The sequence below is a fragment of the Drosophila serrata genome, unplaced genomic scaffold (assembly GCF_035046125.1).
Source record: "Drosophila serrata isolate PLE 108 unplaced genomic scaffold, ASM3504612v1 contig_276, whole genome shotgun sequence".
NCBI lineage: Eukaryota > Metazoa > Arthropoda > Insecta > Diptera > Drosophilidae > Drosophila > Drosophila serrata.
Genome location: NW_028257174.1, coordinates 1,677,733 through 1,700,448, shown reverse-complemented (window position 1 = coordinate 1,700,448; position 22,716 = coordinate 1,677,733). Strand labels below are relative to the sequence as shown.

The 22,716-nt window shown below is 33.2% G+C and overlaps 1 protein-coding gene across 3 annotated transcripts in view; it reads left to right on the top strand.

The window, feature by feature from the left end:
• Positions 1 to 22,716, top strand: part of LOC110180430 (uncharacterized) — a 117,228-nt gene that overhangs the window by 22,480 nt on the left and 72,032 nt on the right. For all 3 annotated transcript variants that reach the window (XM_086835412.1, XM_086835410.1, XM_086835411.1), the window contains exon 2: positions 10,882 to 11,451. In XM_086835412.1, the coding sequence (XP_086691538.1) occupies positions 11,080 to 11,451 (372 nt within the window). In that variant the 5' untranslated portion in view covers positions 10,882 to 11,079. The remainder of the gene's footprint in view (positions 1 to 10,881; positions 11,452 to 22,716) is intronic.

Genomic DNA, 22,716 nt, shown 5'->3' with positions numbered 1-22,716 from the left:
CAGTTCTCATCATCATCTTTGCTCAACTTGAAGTTGAGTAGTTTTATGTCTGAAACTATTAGGATTATATTCCGAATATATTATATTTTCGAAACATGTAACCTGTGACCCTGCTCTGGCTCTATCTATGAATATTCTTTAAAATGGGGATTATTTTGATCGGTCTTTAAGGCCCTTCCCCAAATATGTTTTGGTTAGTTCACCTGACAGCTGTCAGCTTCCAACTTTCCCCCTTTTCTTCTTCATTTTTGCACCTGGCTCCCTTTTTTTTTCTTTCTCTTCTTGTTTATTCTCTTTTCATTTTTGTTGTAGTATTTCTTTTTTTTTGTTTTTTACTTGTGTTTTGTTTTTTTGCACTTCATCAAGTTGCGTTGAGGCAGCGCAGAAGGAAACTAAATGCGCAAACACATGTTCCCCCCATATACTTGCGACACACGGCAACACTTTGTGGGAGTTCAAGCAGCTACACTGAGCGAAAAAAGGGTATTTGGTGGGAGAATTTAAAGGAATTTATTGGGAATTTGTTATGGGAAATTTTTAAATATTTATTAAGAAGTTGTAAGTGTTATTGTTAGATGAGTTAAGTTTTAGGTAATACTTATTTATATGAAATAAGATCATTACCTACTATATATAGTATTATACAGTATTATATGGTATTAAATAGTAGTTAATAAAATGTAGTATTTCAATTAGTTTATAGTATTTATATTGTATTTTAAATAATTATTTTAACAAAACAGTTAAAAACCTAAGTACGTATCGTATTTATCGAGAAATATATATTTTGTAGTAGTAGTATTTTAATTAGTTTATAGTACTTATATTTTATTTTATGTATTTATTTGAACAAGCCAGCTAAAACAATAATTAACTATTTAAAACCCTGAGTATTTTTTGTACATCATATTTAAATAATACAATTAATTTAGCAAACCCTTAAAAAAAGAAGAAAAAGGCTAACGTAGTAAAATAATTTCAATAATTGATATTAGTATATTTTAAAATATTATTTAAACTTGATAAATCACTAAACAAAAAAGTAAGTTAAGGCCTCAAGTAATCTTTGTTGAGTTCTTAAACTCGATTTACATATCAATGACTTTTTTAGTCTTAAAAAAAAAATAAATTACTAAAAATCAAATTCATTTAGTACATTTTTTTCTGTCTCTGCATATGTTTATATGTATATTTGCTCCTGTATATATATTTTCTGGCGTCAGGATGGCCAGGATATCAACAACAACAGCAACAAATAGTTAAACAAAAAGTTTTGGCTTTAGTTTTTGCATTTGGCTTTGGATTTGGCCTATGGCCATAACGAGATGAGACGGCCTGTATGTTGGCTAGTATGGATATGGGGGGAAAGGGGTTAAATGGGGGGGGGGTGTAGAACTGATATGGATGTTTGAGGGGGTGGTGTATAACACACACACACACACACACACACGTCCACACAGAAGTGTGAAGTAGAACTTGAGGCTAAAAGAGGAACAATTCAGATAATTGCCAAAGCAACGAACAGAGAGAAATTGCACTTGAAAAATATTTTGTTATAATTATAAAATACGTGAAATAAATATTATAATTATATAAAAAAAACCAAAGGTAGTAATATAATAAATTGAAAATATATGGTATAAATAAATAATATGTCAGTGGTAGTATTTTTTATTTCTCTTCAACTGTTTTCATTATTTTTTCTAACTAATAAAATAAAATATATGTTTTCGGTACCTTTGAAAAGCATAAATATTCTTAAAATAAATATGAGTTATTTATAATATTTAAAATAAATAGTATATAAATACTCTGTATTATTTATTTATAATATTTATTTTACTTTCTCTGATACTTAAAATCTTTCCTACCAAAGCAAAGTTAATTTATGTTTAAAAAATATGTTTCAAACTTTAAGAAACTTAAATCTAGTTAAATTAAATATCAGTTACTTAATATAAAGTAATTTTAATAATATAAAATTATAATTTGTACTCGGGGGAACTTTTTGAAAGACTTATTTTATTTTTCCTAACTTTTTTTTAAAATTTCTTCTAACAAAAGTAAATAGATTTGTGGTTTAATATATTTTTCTTTTGCCTTTGCATTAAAAATCATAAAAAGTATACAAAATTAATTAATTAAAACAAAATTAACTAATTTAAAGGCTTATAGATTTTCTAGCAATTAATTTATGAGCTTTTCTAATATTTTAAATATTTAAAAAACTAAATAAAATAAATACATAATCTTCAGTTGTATCTCTAGTTATTTCTTTGACTATTATTTATGGTATTTTTATTTTCTTTTTGCTGTCCTTGTGTCACATTAGTTACACTTTTCATTCAACCCTATTTTTTCTCCCTTTTCACCCATTTCTCTCTCCCACTCATAATTCTCTGTGCATTCTCCCTGGAGGTTTAAGGGTATCCAGTGCTTCGGCCAGAAAACTTTTCCCTCGCTTGACAAACGAACAGACAAAATGGCTTACTGTAACACTTCCGTTTCCTGCCAGAACAACTCACACACACATAGAGAGAGAGTCTCATTTGATTAATGGTTTTTTGTGCACTTCCCTGTCTCCCTGTCTCTGTCCCGTCTCCTGCCCCAGTTCCAGTTCCAGTTACAGCTTCTCTTGGCCCTGTTTATGAGACAAGTTTACAACACCAGAGGATCCATTGAAAATGCGTGTTATTATTTGATGCTCGCCTCGTCTCCGCTCCTCTAACTATCCATGATTCATTCTGGGTGGAAAACCAGGAGGATGCTGTAGGGGATGAGGGGGATGAAGAGGGGAAAGGCCTGGCAGCCACGTTTTTCCTGCTGATTAGTTTTGGGAATTTCCATCACCTTGGCTGTCAAACATTTTGAATGTTTCCTGCCACTACTGGGTTATGTCTGAGTGTGTTTTTCTGGCTTAAAGCAAAGCTCTTTTTCTCAACCAAAACCAAATAAAAAAATAAATCTTTAACTCTTTGGGAAGTTTTTATATTTTTTTATAACTAGATTTATGACAAATTATACTTTTTAATGATATTGTTTTAAGTACCAAAATACCCTAAAGTTATATTGAGAAAGTTATCCTTTGGTACAACGAAAACCATTTGCTTTTTAATTTAATATTAGGAAAATGTACTACAAAATGTTAAATCTTTGTTATGCCTTTTTTTTTATTACAACTTTTGTAACTAATTGAATTGTGTACAATATTTTAACTACATTTTATTAACAATATCGAAGTTTAAAATTGTATTATAGGATCGTATCGGAAATCGGTTATAAGTAGGCTTTTACATATTCGCATTAATTGAATAGATATTTTTTTATCGGCATTTTTTTTGATTAATCAAAGCTTAAAAAATCCATATTCCAAATTACATAAATCCGGAAAGCGTTTGTATGTAAGTTTTTATGATGTTTATAAATCTGTATACTCAATTTTAAATTTAAAAAATTCGAAATTTTATCATTTTTTTTTTTTTAATTTAAACGATGAAACACCTTATAAAATATTAAAAATTAAAAAAAAAAAAAATTTTTGCCTAACATGGCTAGATTGATTCGCCTGTTGATGCTGATCAAGAATAAATATGATTTATAGGTTCGGAAATTACTCCTTCAGTTAGTTTTAAGTTTCTGACTAAAATTTTAATACCCTGCAATGGTATTGAAATAAGACAGCTAAAATAATTTATAAATTTAAATATATACCATATTTATTCTAAAATTAAGCCCTAATTTAATGGCAAGCCTCTTTTGTTTTATGTAAAAATGTTCTCCTCCTTTCGAGGTTGATCTGGTTCCAATTTTCCTGGTTTTCCATTTCTGAGCCTCTCCATGGCCTCCATGGCCTCATCATCAGCGAGTCAAAGCCAGTCGGAGAGCATTCTCAGCAGCTGCCATAACTCACTTGCATTTCCGTTTCCTCTACCCCAACCCCCATTTTCCTTTCCTACCCCTTCTCAAAAACCAACTGCAGTCGCATTCATGCATAAATTACGTTGCGTATACGCAGCGTCTGACAGTAGAAGAAAACGAGAGGGGGGAAGGGAAAAAAAGTGGAAAAGAAATCCAAACCAGACAAAAGCGAAGATGACACAATTCGGGCACTTGGCCAAAAGGTTAATTGCCGTCGCAAAAATGCACGCTGATTGAGGTGAACTCTGAACTCTGATGGCATTTCAACCGTAGCTTGGATTTGGAACAGCATCGGAAAATCCAGCTGCTTGTGAACAATTTTCCTAGTTCATACAGTGAAAAATATATAATATTATATACCAGAAAATTTGTGTTCTTGGAAGAAAAATTTCAAATTAATTGAGTTTTTCCTAGGTTTTTAATATATTATTTAAAAATATTTTAAAGTTCTTAGCACTCTTGTCAAGTTTATTATAACACTTTACATCTAATTTTCCTCCCATTCTCAACCTTTATATTTATTGTTTATTAGTATTTTTAAATAATAATAATTGCAATTACTTAATATGATATTTTTCTTAGTGAAGACACGTCCTCTTTCGATTTTTGGCCAAGAGTTGAGCTCCAGCGGACTTTGTGCCAAAAATAGCCAATGTCCAGAAACGGTGTGAGATCGAAATTTGTTGCAATGCAAATCAAATTAGACACACACACAGAGAGGAAAAGAGAGGTGGGCATAGTCCTGCGAAGGACTCCTTCTGTTTTAAGCGGGGGGCTCAAAGGCCGGGATGCTTTTAATCAAAAAAACAGGCAATGCAGCGAGCTGAGTGAGGGGTTTTTTTCGGTGCTGCTGCTACTCCTGCTCATACTTCTGGCCTTGGGCACAAAGTATCGACATACATCCTGGCTGGAAACTAGCCTTTCAACGAGCCTGATTGCATTGACCATGGAGGAACAGTCGCGACCTCATGCCACCACCTCTTGCCACTTGCCACTTGCCACTTGCCACTTGACTTTGGCCCGTCTCCCTGCCTCTTTCTGGCTTTATTGTTCTGTTTTTGGAGGGTTAATTTCCGGAAGAGAAAGGAGGAGAGAAAGAGACAGGGAGGGGAAAAGAGAGGGAGAAAGAGGGAGAGAGAGGGAGAAAGAGGGAGAAAAAGGTAGATAGAGGGAGAGAGAGAGAGACTTTCTTTGAAAAGAAAAACGCATTTCCCAGTCTCATCAACAGCAGTGAGCTTAGATAACATTTATGTTAAGCCAATACTGGCTGATGATTTGTTTATTATATTTATATTAAGTTAAAATAAGTGTATGTATTATTTTTTAAATATTTTGAAATATTTTCTGTACAAGTCATATATAGACTTTAATCTATACGATTTTTTTTTTTAGATTTTAATAATATTCCTATATGTTCCATAAAATAATTTCATATTCTTTGATACCTTAAAATATGTATATATATTCCTTAAATATATTCCTTCCTTGAAAAATTCTACATAGATTCCTGCATATTCTTTAAGATTTTTAAAAGTTTATTAATATTTGCATAGCCTTGGAGAGTATTATAATTTTAGTCCGAATCATAAAACTAAGTGAAGGAGTCATTTCCGACCCCATAAATCATATATATTCTTTAAAAAAAATCATAAAAATTTTAATATTTTAAAATTTTCAATGGAGTATGCAGTTTTATAAGCCTGATAAAAACTAGCATAGTAAAACTTTCCGAATGGAAATTAATGCATTTTTGGCTTAGTTATGAGATTTTTACATTTTGACTTGTTCAAAAAATATTCATATAAGAATATTGTCAATATCGGTTAAAAAATCGTATTGCACCTTCAGTCAGAAGCTTAAAACTAAGTGAAGGAGTCATTTTCGACCCTATAAATCATATATATTCTTGATCAGCATCAACAGGCGAATCTTTCTAGCCATTTTTTAGAGAAATTTTTTTTATAAAATTTTTCAAAATATTTTAAGGGGTTACATCGTTAAAATTGCCAAAAAAAAAAATCATAAAAATTTTAATTTTTTTAAATTTACAATGCAGTATGCAATTTAATAAACCTGATAAAAACTAGCATAGTAAAACTTTCCGAATTGAAATTAATGCATTTTTGGCTTAGTTATGAGTTTTTTAAAATTGGATTTTTCTATAAAATTGGCATAGAAAAATAATGACTCAAATAATGCGAATATTTTAAACTTAGTTATGATCTAGTTCCAATTAAATCCTATACTAAAATTGCTAATGCAAACTGCAAGGGTATATAAACTTTTGCTTTCCAAAGTTACAATTCCTTCTTTTTGTTTTTTTGGTGACCACTTTTGTGTAGCGTGTAGGCGTAAATCTAACCAGGAAAAGCGATGAAAAACTAGGATAAAGGTAAACGGGGAAAGAAGGGAATGAAAGCGGAAGTGGACATGTATACCTGGCAGAGGGACTTGGGGTAAGGTTAAAGGAATGTGCAACTATTATCCTAACGAGCAACAAGGTGCCACGCCCCGCTTTCGGCTTGTTTGCTGGCTTTGTGTTCCGTTCATTTGCCTGGCTTCCTTCCACCGCTCACTCAAGTCCTAGTCCTAACCAGGTCCTACTCCTACTCCTGACCAGGTCCTGCACCTACTCCTACTCCTTCTCCTAACTAGCTCCTCCCCCCACTTCCGCTTTATTCCTGCAGCTACTTCCGCTTGTCCAGGACATTCTTATCAGCGTCGCACGTTTTTATCATAAATTTTACACTCTGCTTGCAATTTTTCCCTCGATTTTTGTGGGCAGCCTCTAAAAAAAAAATGAAAGAAAATCCAGAAAAAGAGGCGTCGCAAAAGGGGGGTTGGACGCATAAAATGCCAGACGACACCATCATTGGATTTCCAACTGAAACTGAAACTGATGCTGATGCGGGGGACTCTTGTTGAGTTTTGTGTCCCATTAAAATACTTTATGAGGCGAAGGTTATGGCGACATTACGTAATTTTTGTGGAACAAGTGTTGGCCAAGCTGTGAGCTCCCCAATATCGTACCCATTCCCTCATTTATTGTTTATCAATTTTACGAGGACAGCTATAAAATCAGGGGAGTGAGAGAAATACCAAAGGAACTGGATTTCTGAAGGGGAAAAAAAAAGAAAAATCAACACCAGAGAGAGATTTTTCAAGTGAATTTTTAGCTTACTTTTGTTTAACATATATAATTTTAGGGCTTATTAATAGGATTATAATATATTTTGTACCTTAAAATATATTTTAAATATTAAATTGAATTTATTTGAATTTGAATTTATTTAATTTATATATTTTTTTAGATTATAATAATAGGATATATTGTAAATATTCAATTTAATTAACAAAAAGAAAAATCAACAGCTGAAAGTGCTTTTGCAGTTATGTTTTTGCATAATTGTATTTATTATAAATATTTTTAGGGCATAACACTATGACTATAAAATGTTTCGTACCTTTAAAAATATATTAAATATTAAATATAATTATACAAAAGTAAAATCAACAGCTGAAAGTATTTTTGAAGCTACGTTTTTGTTTGAATTTATTTATTATACATATTTTTAGAACATATAACCATGATTATGATATATTTTGTACCTTAAAATATATTTTAGATATTAGATATAATTATAAAAAAGTAATATTATTAGCTTAAAGTATTTTTAAAGTCAAGTTTTGTTTGAATTTATTTATTATATATAATATTATTATTATTAGATCATTTATCTTAAAACATATTTTAAATATTACATTTATTTTATAAACTGGATTTAAAGGCAGTTCTCATATTTATTTTACAAAATGCAAAGATATTTCCTCACAGTTCTCATTTTAAACTCCCCTTTAAATATTTAAATTGATAATTTCCTGTACTTAATTTGACTTTAAATCTTTAAAAATATACGCTTCCTTTGAGCCTTACATATTTACACATCCACTCTGAGAGAGTAATGATTATTTTTCTGTATGTGTTTAAGTTCCCAGGCCCATTCCTTTTAGCTTTTCTCGGGATTTCTTTTTTTATCCATGGGGATTTATTTACACAGAAATCCCTTGCATGGCCATTATATTATTATTATAATTATTATTTTTATTATTGAAAGAGCTACGCCTTAACTCAACTCGACTCACCCGTTGATTGGCATAATGACGATGATTATTGGCCCACTTTACGGCCTGGCGATGAAAAGGGCCAACGTATACGCAACGTTGCGTATACGCCGCGTGTGCCGCTTTTGCCGCGTTTGCCACTTGCAATGATCATTGCTGCCGCTGCTGTTGCTGCAACGGACACTTGTGCAAATGAAGTGTGTACACAAAGTATCATTCACGCTATCATTGACACCAAACAAGGGGTGGGTGGGGGGATGATCGGGGGGAGGGAGTGGGAAAATTCCGCCGGGGTAAAGTGCCACAGTATCGCTGTTTCAGTGGCCAAGAGCGGGGCGCGAAAAAACAAGTTTGTTAACGCAGTCAAAAGTTGTTTTCCCCATTTTTTATTTTCTTTTTTTTTCCTGTGGCTTCTCCGTAAAATAAAATTTATTTTTTTCGATTAAAACACACATGCGTGCGTGTGTGTGCTTTTGGGATTTTTCATTCGCATTCATTCATATGCAGCACATTAAAAGGTTCTTATTGATTTTATTTTTGCAAGTTTCTCGGGGAAATTAACGCAAGCGAAATTTATGATTATGCCGAGGCGAACCAAGAGGCGCCAGAGCGGAGAGGCACGTTGCTACAGGGTACAGTGGGTACTCTAGATGAGTGACTTGAATAAAAATATAACACATAATGTAAATATATATAATATTAATATATACAATATAAATATATCTAATAAAATATATATTTAATAAAGTATACATAATATAAATTAAAAAAAAAGCTTTTAAAGTAATTTTTAATATTTTTTAAGACTAAAATAACAATTTTTTAAAATTTATTTTGCTCTGCCATAGGAAAGATTTGTCTAAAATGAACAATTTTTGAGTATATTTAGTTATTTGTTTACTTTACTTTAGTATTACCTTTTTTATGTTTTATTTTTACTATATTTTCTTAATTTTTTTTATTATACTTACCTCTGAAAGGGTTTTATAATTTTAGTCGAAAGCCAAAAACTAAGTGAAGGAGTCACTTGCGACCCTATATTCTTGATCAGCATTAAAAGGAGAATCGATCTAGATAAGCCAGACAAAAAATTTTTTTTTTAAATTTTATAATTTTATTAGGGTTAAAATTACAGAAATAATTGAAAAAAATTAAATTTTTTTTACATTTTAAATGGGGTATGCAGATTTATTAACCCGATCAAAACTAACATAGAACTGCTTTCCAAATTAAAATTAATGCTTTTTTGGCTGAGTTATGAGTTTTTTAAACTTTGATATTTAGAAAAAATTGTCATTTAAAAATATAGTTAATATCGATTAAAAAATGGTATTATAATCTTAGTCAGAAGCTTAAAACAAAGTGAAGGAGTCATTTCTGACCCTATAAATCTTCTTATTCTTGATCATCATTAAACGGAGCATCGATCTAGGTATTTTCGGAAAGAAATAATTTTTTTCAAAAATTTTCAAATTTTATTGACATAAAATTTATTAAAAATTTCAGTTTTTTAAGGTTTAAATTGTTTATAGATTTATTAACCTAACAAAAACTTTCATAGGACCGCTTTCCGAATTAAAATTACTGCATTTTTGGCTGAGTTATGAGTTTTTTAAAATTAGATATGTTGAGGAAATTGTCATTTAAAAATATCAATAATTATTGTTTATTTTCTGTTGATTGTTGATTTAGTCTTTCTGGTACACTCTAACGAGTCTTCACTGTTTATTATCCATCTGCTTCTCTGCCCCGCCCCCCTTTATGAGCCGCAGCAAAGTGCAATTTTTGCGGCAACTGTTATTGCATTTGATATTAAAAAATAGCAGCTCATCGGCATCATTAGCATCATCATCGTGAGCGTAGATCATCGTCATCATCCTCATCGTCATCATCATCCTCGGCATTTAATTGAAAAGTGAAATTGATTTCCTCGCCGTCTTCTCTCATCTCTTTCTTGTTGTTTGCCTCTCCTACTTCTTCTTACACTTTTCCAGCAAAAAGAAAATTGTTTTGTTTTGTTGCGTTGCGTTTCTTTTGTGCATTAATTATGGAAAATTATATTTTTGATTTTTGCACGCAGCAGACATTGCTTATATTTTCGTTGTTGTTGCTTTTGTTATTATTGATGTTATTTTGAGAAAAAGGATGGAGAGCATACAGCTCATTATTTGCCATTTTCTTTTGTTTTAATTGCTGCTGGATTTTTCTCGTTGTGCGTTTGTGGCCACAATTATTTCCATGGAATATTAAAATGATACATTCCATCCACAGCACTCCCCACTTCTCTCCTTTCATTTCTTTTATTGTTATTGTGCTTAAAAATTCCATTAACTTGCACACAGCTATCTATGATTTTTTTAAAGCAAATTAGAGTGGTTTGTTGGAAATTGTGATATAAAGTTGGGGGCCTTAGTTAAAATTCTATGTATACTATATATTTTAGGGAATGAAAAGTTTAAGGAATTTACAATTTTCTGCAGTTTGAAATATATTTTAAACTCCCCAATTATATCCAAAATAATGTAGATAATTTCTTCGTTTCTTGCTGACTTATGGCAAAATCTTTATTAATTGCTTTAAAAATCCTTGTTCTCACATTACTTAATTAAAACTATTAAATACTCAAAACTTAACCAAGTACAATCCACTGGAAACCACTTTAATAGACGGTTTTCTCCCAAAAGGGGGGTTTGGCATATCGAATGGCAAGCACTAAACAAACTATTTGCCATTTTCCCCCCAACCCACACACACACACACACACACAGACATATACTTATGTCAGACACTTGAGAACAAGTTGGAATTTATTTGCACTTTTCCTTCATGTTTTTCTTACAGTGGCAGAGCCGAAACTTGCAACTGGTTGGAGTAAAAATAGCGCAAAAAGCAAGGAAGAAGGCAACCAAAGTGTTGCATACTTGGCAGCCAAAGAATAGAGTGAAGCGGAAACGGATATATATACCGTACCCAACTCCTGTCTCTCTATATATATAATATATATCTATATATATATATATTTATATATATACTGGCAAGATGCCGTCGCCAGCAATAAATAAAACAGGACGCAGTGTTGCCAATACGCTGCAACTCCTGGCAATCGCTCTCTCCTGCTGCTGTCTGCTGGTGAATGGCCAACAGCAGCAACAGCAACAGCAGCAGCAGCAGCAACACTTGAAGTACCAGCAATTGCAATATCAAATGCAGCAGCAATATGAATACCAACAGCAGCAGCACTATCAGCAGCAATTCCAACAGCAGCAGCAGCAGCAACAACAGCAGCAGCAGCAACATCAACAGCAGCAGCAGCAATTGACACCCACAGCAGCATTGGTACAGCAACAGCAGCAGCAACAAAAGCAGCAACATGAGGAGCAAATCGACCTGCTGTCCACTCAGCCAACTCAGGTGAGCGATAATCACCGACAAGCAATCACAATTTATAACAATTATTATAGCTGCACGGGGAAAAATTAGTTAAAAGAAACATTTGTCATAAATATTCCAAATTTAAACCTTTTCCTTTTGAATATATATATTTTGAGGCAATTGAAGAGAAGCATCTTAAAAATCTATAGTACTTAAGGTTAAAGTATAGCTAGAAAATAATAGTATTCATCGATGAATTCCTGAAGAATTGATCTAATTTTCCCTAAAGGTTTTAATAGAGATGAAAAACATAGATAGTAATAAATTTACTACTGATTTATTGTTGATACTTTGGTGACAAAAATATCGAACATTTGCAATCCTTTAAAGTTATATTCATAATATATATTTCTTAGTCTTCTTTCTGATATTTTATGACATCAAGTTGGATTGTTTTTAAAGAAATTATTATAATATTATATTTATTTTATAAAGATCCATTGTCTAATAATTAATTAATTACAGAATAACTATGTTATTAGGCAAAATGCTTTTTATAAAGTAAATATAATTATTATAATAACATAATATAATATATCATTTATAATTATATAATTTTAATTATTATGATATTATTATAATTATTGTAATCAATATTATGATATTATTTTAATTATTAAAATAATTATTATGATATTATTATTCTTATAAAACCATATTAGGATCTTTTTAACCCGAGTTTTATTTTCAAATAATTAAATACTGAAAACAATCGTATTTTCTCAAGCAAAAAGTATTCAAATTTATTTTATTATGATATTATTTTAATTATTAAAATATTTTTTATGATATTATTATATTTCTCAAAATATATTAGGCCTTTTAAAACCTGAATTTTCTCTTCAAATAATTAATTACTGAAAACAGTCATACTGTCTCAGACAAAGAGTATGCAAATCTTTTTTTTTTGTTATGATATTATTAATATTATAATATTAATTAAATTATTAAAATAATCATCATGATATTATATTTCTCAAAATATATTAGGCCTTTTAAACCCTTAATTTTCTTTTCAAATATTTAAATATTGAAAATTATCATATTTCTCGGACAAAAGGTAATCAAATCAATATTATTATAAATATTATTGATATTGATATTGATACTGGCATTATTTTTTTTTTTGTTCTGTGTGAATCCCTGACCTGGCGCTTTATCCCGAAAAATAAACCCAGCTCATTGTGTAATTAATTGAACTTTGGGAGCTGCCAGAGTTGCCGCAGCTGCTGCTGCTGGTGCTGGTGCTCTGCACATCTGACTCTGGTTGGCAAATTGAATTTGATTTTGTTGAGCTCCCAGTTTTCCAGTTGCCAGTTCACAGCTCCCAGCTCCCAGCTGCCAGTTGGCAGTTCTCGGGGAGAGGAACAGTAGCAGCTGCAACTGCTTAAAAACCAAATCCCCAATTGCCAACTTTTCGTTTTTCCAGCAGCAGCAGCAGCGGCAGTACGGCCAGCTTTTGTGGATTGGCCCACAGCCAGTGAACCTCAAGTTCAATAAGCTGATTAACTGAATGAAATCAGCAATGAAAATGAAATAGAAAGTGCCTGCCCCGGCTTTTTGGCTTGGCTTTTCTTTTCTTTTCCTTTTCCTTTTTTATTTTTTGTGTGCTCTCTCGAGGCAACCGCAGGTTCTTAGCAATTTGCGGCTGTTAAATGATTAATTTGCTTTTGATAGACTTTAAGTTATATTTAATTAGCAGTGGGGCTTAAAAAGAAGGAAAGGAAATGGCAAAAGAAAATAAATGAAATTTTCCCTTTGGGAAATAAATAGAGAAAAAGTATTCCTTAGAGTGGAAGTTATCCAAGTTGGCAGCCAGATAATCTGGCAACTTTTTGTGGCATACTTCTTTTTTAAGAATTTATATTTATTAGCACAGATCTTGCATTATTTATTATTATTTGAAATATATATTAGTGATATAAAATATCTATAAAATATCTATTTTCACACTTTAAGCCTCAAAAGGCAGCCTCTATTTTCTCTCCGCTTTATATATTGACCTGGCAACCCTATCAGCAATTTGCAGCAATACCAAAAAACTTACTAAAAACAACTAAAGGAAAAGGAGAAGAAATATACCGACACCTTTGCTGCTCACACACATTTCGAAGTCACACATTTCGTAGGAGAGTCTCTCCACTTGTGCTTCGAGTAGCGGGTGACAACCCTGGTCGTGGCAAGCCTGTTAATTTCACACACGATTTGCTGCTTAGTTTTTGCACTTTCCATCCGCACTCCTGTCACTGACTTTTCACACAGCCTTCGTTCATCCTTCTTGCTCCTCCTCTTGGAATTTTCCTTTATTTTTTTTTGTCTGACAAAAGGCGTGTCGAGCTTTTGTCAGGGGCCAAAAACCACCAAGTTCCACCAAAAGCCCCCACCTAACCATCACCTCGCTCCACCTCCCCGAAAATCTCATCCTGAAAAAGCAGAAAGAGAGAGAGAGAGAGAGCTCTAAACCAACTTTTGCAGGACAAAACGTGGCAGCGTTTTGTAGATTTTTAAGTCCCATAAATTTTAAGTGTCAATATATAAAACCGCATATGTGCGGGGCCAACAATGGATGCGCCACATGCGGAGGCGGGGCAAGTGGCGAAACAGCGAACAGCGAACATTTCTGGGAGGGATCGGTTGCGGCCAGGGGCGGATCGTCCAGGGGGGGTTTGGCCAGCGGTGCCAGCGGCGAGTCGAAATTCATAAATTTAAGCGTGAAACGAAACGAAATGGTAAAATAAAATGCAACCAGCTGAAGCAAAGGCACGAGCGAATGCTCTCTCTCTCTTTCTGGTGATGGGATTTTCTCTGGGAAATATATTATAGAAATTATATAAGGTATTGAAAAAGTTATAACAATACTTTGTATTAAACTAAAAGCGGAGAAATTACAATAATTATTGCCAAAGAAATGAAAAATGTATTAATAAAGCATTTATCTTAAAGGAATTTTATGAAGCAATTCCATAGGAATTTTCTACAGCGTTGTGTGATCACTTTTTAAAGCATATTTTGAAGCATATTTTAAGTATATTTTGAAACACATCCCGAAACAATTTGAAACAAAGTCCTATTTATTAAATGGTTGTGGGAGACGCTTTTGTTTCAGTATTCACTCCATTTTAACAATTCTTAAAACTGTTTTACTTGTGGGCTTAAAATCGAATTTTGTTGAATTTGTTTTTAGTTTTGGTGGGTTTTTAAAGTAATAATTGCAGATCCTTTTGGTGGGGTTTTTAAAATGTTTTTCAAACGGCTTTTGTTGAGTTTTTGAAGCTGTTTTTAAAAAGAGATTTTAGAGGGACTTTTTAAGTATTTTTATGCAGTTTCTGCAAGGTTTTTAAGACCACTTTGGGGAGGTTTCTCGAACAGAGATTTATTATATTTCCAAAATTAGTTAAGTTAAAATATTTAGTTGCCTTGCTTTTTTCTGCCTTTGTTTTTCAAATTTCCAATAGTCCTGACCCAAAACTATCGTTGCCATTGCTAAATCCTCACGAATCAGGGCTTTCGTGTCACGCCACCATCCCCAAGGAGCGACACATAAATTATATGAATGAGGTTTTTTGCTTTATAGTTGCGCGTTCCGTGTCTGTGGCCGAGGGCCGTGGTGGCCATTCCGGGCCAAGCAACCAGCAGCTCCTCTTGGCCTCTCCCTGGACATGCTACTACGTCCTGACCATTGCCGGCACTCTAATCCCCCCGTCTGGGGCCTTGTGTGGCTTTTATTTTATTGCAAACTTCAAATAAAAACAGCAGCAGCAACGGCACCAGCTCCAACCAAAAAGTTGTTAAAAAGAAAAACAAAAAAACAAAAAACGGGTCGAGGAAAAGTGGAAATATTTTGTATGGAATAAAACACAGCAGCAGCAGCAGGATCAACAATATGAAGGGGAAGCCCCGAACTCTGAGCATACAGTGTGACCAAATAGTAAACCGAGACGGGGACTCAGGACGAGACGAGGCGGTGGGGGGTAGGGGCAATCAAATCAATTTGGTCTGCCAATCGAGAGTCCACCGAGCCATGACCACCACCAGATCCACCAGCACCACCGGCACCACCGGCACCACCACCACCGCCGCATCAAAATCGCATGGAGTTCAAAGTGCGGCGTTTAATAATCGATGGGTTCATCAATCAGCCTAGGCTTCATTTTTCACAGCTGTGGGAAAAGAATGAGTTGACACTAAAGTCCGAGTACCAACAGTCATTAAATTCAATAAAACGATTGATTTTGGTCATGTTTTTAGCTGGAAAAGAGGCCTAGCAAAAAAGGGTTTCAAGTGTTTTTTTTTTCTTTGTTAAAGCTTTTAAAAAATAATGTTCAAGGTTATTTCAAAGGGTTAATGCTTTTTTATAATAAGGTTTTGCTTATAAAAAATATATTCAGGGTTTTTTCTTAAATAGTTACTGCTAAATCAAGGTTGTTTTTAAATGTTTTGTGCCTTTGAAAAATGTTGAATTATTTTTAAATGATTTACTTTTCGGTGAATGCCATATTTCAATTAAAACAACTATAAAATATTTTTAAATAGTTCTATATACACAAAAATTAATGAATCTTATAAGTTAATTTATTGAAACATTCAAAATAATTTTATTTAAATTATTTTAAGGGAAAACTTTACAAATATATAATATATATAGTTCAAAAATATGGCGTGTATCACTATATTATTCTTAAAATTAAAAAACAAAAGCACAGCTAATTAGATACATTTTTTAAAGCTTTTTATCCATCTTATTTTTCCCTATGTTATTTTATTTACTCCAAATATAAATACATATTACTACAAAATGTATTAACAATTAAAACTTCAAGTAGTCCTAGGAACTTATATATTTTCAATGCAATCAGTGTTTAAAAATATTAAAAAAAATTAGTCTAGAAAGTTCGAACAAATTTATTCAATTCAGTTATCAATAGTTAAATCCTTGACAATTAATATATAATTTAAATTGAATGAATTTCCTCTAGTTAAAATTGTTAATCAATCATTTTAGACTTTAAATTCGTCTAGTTAACTCCCCCCCACACAATTTATACTTAAGTGGCTGTCAGTGTAAATTTCTTAAAACAAAAGTCTGACAAAACTTTGATAAATGAACTTTAAGACAATCACAAATTCGTAGCTAAATTTCTTTGCCATGATTTATGCATTTAAAATAGTTCAAAAAGTTTTCAGTAAAGTTTGCAAAAACAATTATGAGCACTTAGCTTCTAGTAATAACTTTAAAGAATATATATATACATATATATACAAGTATATCAATAAGCTAAAAAGTTTACACAAGTTTGCAAACAAAATAGGAACCGCTAAACAAGATGGTTTTGATATTTATGAACATTTCTCAATATTGCTCCCCTCACCCCTTTCGCACACACACACACACACACAGGCCAATTAAGATGAAATTGTAATTACAAAATTTGTAGCACGCTTATTAGGGCCAGCAGCTGGGGCAGCCCAAGGGAGAGGCGAAGAAGCGAGAAAGCAGGGAAAAAGCAAAGAGAAAGAGAGAGGGAGAGGGAGATAGAGATAGAGGGAGAGGAAAATTGGTGTAAAGAGAAAAACCCCGTTGAGACGCCGTGTCAGTCAGCGGCAAAGCTGAAAATCGCTTAAGATTAATGATGCAAAAAATTGAGCATCATTAAAGAAAGTGAAAATGGAATTAAGTGCAAGGCGAAATACGGTGGTCAGAGGAGAGGGGAGAGAGGGAAAAACCTGCAAAAAAAATACCAACACACACAAAGTACCGGAAAAAAGTACGTGCAACACGCAAGGCGGAAGAAAATGGCGGCATAAAACTTAACAACAATAAGCGACAGAGGCCAAAAAACGACCTGACAACAACAACAACAGGAGCAGAGAATGTTGCCACATTTTGGCGGTTTACTTTTAGAGTGCACTTAAAAAAAAAAAATAATATTTTTATAAATTTTTAAAAACGAAAATAATATTTATTAAGTACATAAACAGGAAATTATTTGAACTATGCATTAGCATAGAAACTCTTTAAGCTTCTCTTAAACTAAAAATGATTTACAAGCCTAGTTTGACTTGACTAATTTTTTCGTTTAATTTTTTTTTTACATATTTTTAATGGCTAGAAAAATTCCATAAAATTTTTTGCAGCTGTGTGTGTAGTTTGGGGCATGACCCCGAAAAGTCTATCTGTGTGGCAAAGTAGTTGGGCCAAGTGCCTCGTACGTGCAGCGGAAGCGGAAATGGCAAATGCCGTCACAGAACGCCCTCGCTTTACGGCTCCTATGCCACGCCCCCCCGCGCCCTCTCTAATGTCTTGAGCAAGTTGTCTCCTCTTTGGGAAGTACCCCGCTTTCCCTCTCTGTGTCTCTTGATAAGCCAAGTCAGCCATTGAGCCAGCGAAATGATGACAACAAGTTGGCCAGTTTAGGGTTCATGGCCCGAATAAAACACTTCATAAACTATGGACAAGTTGCGAATTTTCGCACATTTTCTTTTTAGGGTATCTTGCATCGATTTTGATTTTGTGTATATTAGGATAAAGATGGTTTACATTTTCCTAAGCTGTTTGTGACTAGAATGGAGTTACGTGGGGACTAGCTAACAAAATAAAGAAAAATAAGAAGAGAAAATAAGTACTCTTGCAGTTTGCAATTGTATTATAGTATATAATCGAAAATCGTTCATAAGTAAAAGATTTTTACATTCTTTGAATCGATATTTATCGATTTTTTCATACATATTTGCAAATTTGTTCGATACACTACAGTTTAAAAATCGTATAACTTAGCCAAAAATGCATTAATTTCAATTCGGAAAGCTGTCCTTTGCTGGTTTTTATTAGATTAATAAATCTGCATACTCAATAAAAAATATTAAAAAATTTACAATTTTATCAAATTTTAAAAATTTTAACCCCTTAAAAATAATGATATTTTTGAAAAATTAAAATTTTTGTCGGACATAGCTAGATCGATTCCGTTCTTCATGCTGATCAAGAATATATATGATTTATAGGGTCGGAAATGACTCCTTCACTTTGTTTTATGAATCTGACTAAAAGTAAAATACCCTGTAAGGGTATGAAAAGCTTAATCTGAGCTTTAAGACTTACTTAAATTCTAAATTCTACTCCCAATTGGGTTTTCTTATTTTTATAAAACTTAACTCAACCTCAACTTAATCCCTTCCCTCTTTAACTTCAAATTTACATCCCGCAAACTCTCTTAAACCTTTAGAAAATTATTCGTTAATTGGGAATTATCACAGATAATTACTCATAATTTTTGTCTCTACTTAGGCTTCCATTGCTCCCAATTTTCATCATCAGAACACCTTGGTTAACCTCCGTTTAGAATCCAAAGCTCTTCTTAACGATGAATGCCACGTAATTTCACCTGTCGAACGAACACAACTCCTTCAAAATGTGTGATTTTCCGCGACGCCTCCTCCATCCTCAGTAATGAGGAAAATTCTCGGGTCCCCGAAATGAAAATGTCTGTCTGGAGGCATTAGACTACAATTTAGTCGTAGAGGGAAAAAGGGTTTAAGTTTTCCACCGCAACGCGAACATTTTGTTACGCAACCCGAGAAGCGAGAGAGAGGAGAGTGTAGGAAGGCAGGCATGCTGAAAAATAATTAGCGCGTTGTGTTTATAAGTTTTCCTTTAAAAGCGTTTTACGTGAGTTTGGGGAAATGGGGGGAAATGGGCGTGGAAACTGTGGAGGGAGGGTTTTTTCAACTCCGGCTGAGATTACGACTTTGATATATTAATGAACTGCGGAAGAGGCAAGAGGCGAAGAAGATGGCTGTGACAGGAGCCGAAGCCATTGATGTCGCTCGAACTTTGAAGAAGGTTAATTTATTTACAGCCCAAGCGATTCAATTATTAATGGACAAGACACAAAACTTTCAAGGAAATTGCTTTCCTTGAACCAAAATAAATCAACGAATTATTTAAATATCGGGGCAAAAATATCTGAGAAAAACCGTATAACCTAAAATCCAAATCCAAAAACCACACCAATTTGCGGTTTTTCCACCGTGATAAAGTTGCCATAAGGGGGTCACAATGAAAAAACAACATAAACTAACGAAAATCCTTTGACTTTGTTTGGCGAAAGTTAAGGGTTAAACAACGAACGCCAGCACGAATATGCAAAAATATAAAAGTTGATTTTGCTGCTGGTTTTCATTTTGTTTTTTATATATACATATATACAGTTTTCGCATATATGAAAACAGAGGCAGCCGCTGCTGCTGGCATGTGATAAGCGCCACTAAAGCCCTATAAGCTCACGGCATTACAGCAACATCAGCAACCAGCAACCAGCAACCTGCAACATCAACAACCATCAGCAGTCCGTTGCCAAAAACTATGCAACAAACAGAAAGCAAAGTGAACGGGAAGGAGCCGGAAAAGCAGGGGCAGGATTCGCTGCAGGATTAAGTGCAACTCAGAAAAGTAGAAGGGGAGGCCAGGCGAGATGGATAGATAGATGGTAGTCCCAAGGATATGCCAAAATATGTCAGCTTTTGGGAAGACCTAAATAAGGCCAAGTCAGTGGGAATCAGGTGTCACGAAAATGGGGATTAAAACTTAAGAGAAAGAGTTTTCGTCAGTCTCAGTCTCAAAATTCTTTCTCTACCGCAATATAGAGATATTTTATAGCTTTTTCGAATCGGTATTTCCGCATAATTATCATATTGCTCACTCCATGGAGAATGGCGGTGTTTTCCCTTTCCAGCTACATTGTCCTGTATTCTTGTCACCGACTCAATCTCGCATCCTTGGGCAAATGGCTTTTGTAGTGGCTGTGGCCTGGGAAAAGTCCCCCGCAATTGAACGATTTTTCACCGGGAAAAGGGAAAGACATCTTTGTTTGCCCTGTACCCCCCATGACATGCATTTCCCTTCCTTCTGAGTGTTTTCCAAAAGGGCATTTCAATGTGTGAAAGCATTCCGAAAACTCTTAAGAAAATATTCAACATGTGGTCCTTAATATGCTCAATCAATTCGCTGAGGATATTAGATGCAAATGCTGTTCAAATGGAACTTTTCTCATTCTCATGAATGCAAAATGCCAAATAAAAATTGCATGTAATCTATGATTGTATGAAATATTAAAGTGACCACGGGGCGTATGAGTTATTTTACTATTTTTAAATATACAAAATGTTATATATTATTAGCTTGACTAGATTTAATTTAATTTCAACTGTCACACTTGACGTATGAGTAATATTTATACTTGCATTTTCCCCAAATATCACTCATACGCCATGTGTTACCCCAAGTTTTTAAATTACTCCTCTGTTTGAGTTAAGGTAATATAATTTTCTCAAAAAATAACTGCCAGAAACTATTTTCAAATAGAAAAACTGCTTCATTAGCACAAAATAAGAACAAACACAAGCCTTGTGAGTTATTATAATCCATGGAACGCCCGGAAACAAAAAGGGGTTTAAATATTTGCCAACATTATATTGCAATTAATTAAAGCGAAATGCAAATATTTGACCAAATGAAAATTCATGGCACCTCCCTAGCCCAAAGCCAGGCTAAAATTGATTAAAATTTGCGAATGGCAAAACGCACGAAAGCCATTTGAATGAAATGAAATGAAATGAAATTACAAAGTAATTGTCGGACAATGGTGTGCCAAAGAATTTTTATTTTGTATTTTTTTTTTTTAGTTTAGTTTGGTCAAATAAAATGTTGCATTTTATGCACAGCTTTTAAGTATTACCCACAAGCGCGCGGCCACGTTTTTACCATATTTAGTTTACGCACTTTTGGACCAGACCGAAAGCAATCTGAAATGGAACCAATGGGGGCGGAAAAGTCTCCCCCCTGCATTTTCCGACCCGCTTAAGCGCTCATTTAAATGTTGGTCAAACCTTTGCTGCCCCCTCCCCGGGGGAGCTGTGTGATGGAGGGGGAGGGTGGCTTTGGAAAATGATGGAAATGGTGTGTGGGGTAGGGGAAAAGCGAACAGATATCTTGTTCGCAGGCCATTACACACATAGCGAATAGGTGTGGCAAAAATTTCAAAATATGTAAAGTGTCGTAAGGGTTAAAAATTTAAAAAAAATATATAGATATTTGAAAAATATTTTTATTAATATATTTTGTATATATAAAATAATATAAAATATTTTATATACAAATATTTTATAATATATATTATTTGTGTTATACATAATTTTTCATTAATCTTGAGCTAGAATATTTTACGAAATATTCATAATTCTGAGGTACTTATGATTCTATTATTATGATTTAAAATCTGACCTCATTATAATACATTTTATTTATTTTGAATCTTGTAAAAATAATAATAATAATAAAATAAAAATCTCATCTTGAATGTATTATATGAACATATTATTTTTAACATATTTTCGATACAATATTAATATATCAAAGATGATTGCGATTGATCTTTTTATTGTCATGTTAAATGGTTTTTTATTTTTGCTATATTTTTCACTAGCTATTTATGTACATTTTGTAAAATACTGTTAAAATCTAGTGTCAATATAAAAATAATATGTTTTCTATATTTATTGTGATATCATATTGATATTTATACGATAGTTTTGAACCTATAATGATTTTAATAAGCATCAAGTCGTTTTATATTTATTTTACCATATTGTGTGTGATGTTTTTTTCGAAGTTCGTAAACTCTTTATTAATACTGAATCGATTGTTTCGATATTAATATACGCTTTTTATTCGTTAAACTGTTATTTTTCGATATATATCGAACTAATATTTCTTCTCCAGAAAAGAGAGAAAGAAAAAAGCGACCAAAACAATACACAGACAAGTGGCAGTCCGATATCTGTGATCTGTGTGTGTATTTATATGTATGCCTGCTTGTATATCTATGATGTGTGTGGGTGTGTATTTGTATGCGAATGCAATTCGATTGCACACGCTCGAGTGGGCGACAAGTGTAAAAATGCAAATATTTACAAATATGAGAACGAGACCAGACAGCAGCAGTGGGGTTTGAGGGAGGGGAAAAACGAGTGCAGGAGTTGGGTTGAAAACTGGGACATTGTGACTATAAGTTTTTGCCAATTTCCTTTACCCCTTCTCCCAGTCTCTCAATTGCTCTCTATCTCTCTCCTACTCTCTCTCTGTCTCTCTCCCTTTCATTGTTGTTATCATTGCCGCTCTGCCAGCTTGAATTTGGGTTTTTGTCAAAAATACTGGCAACACCATTTACCAATTTGCAATTTAAACAC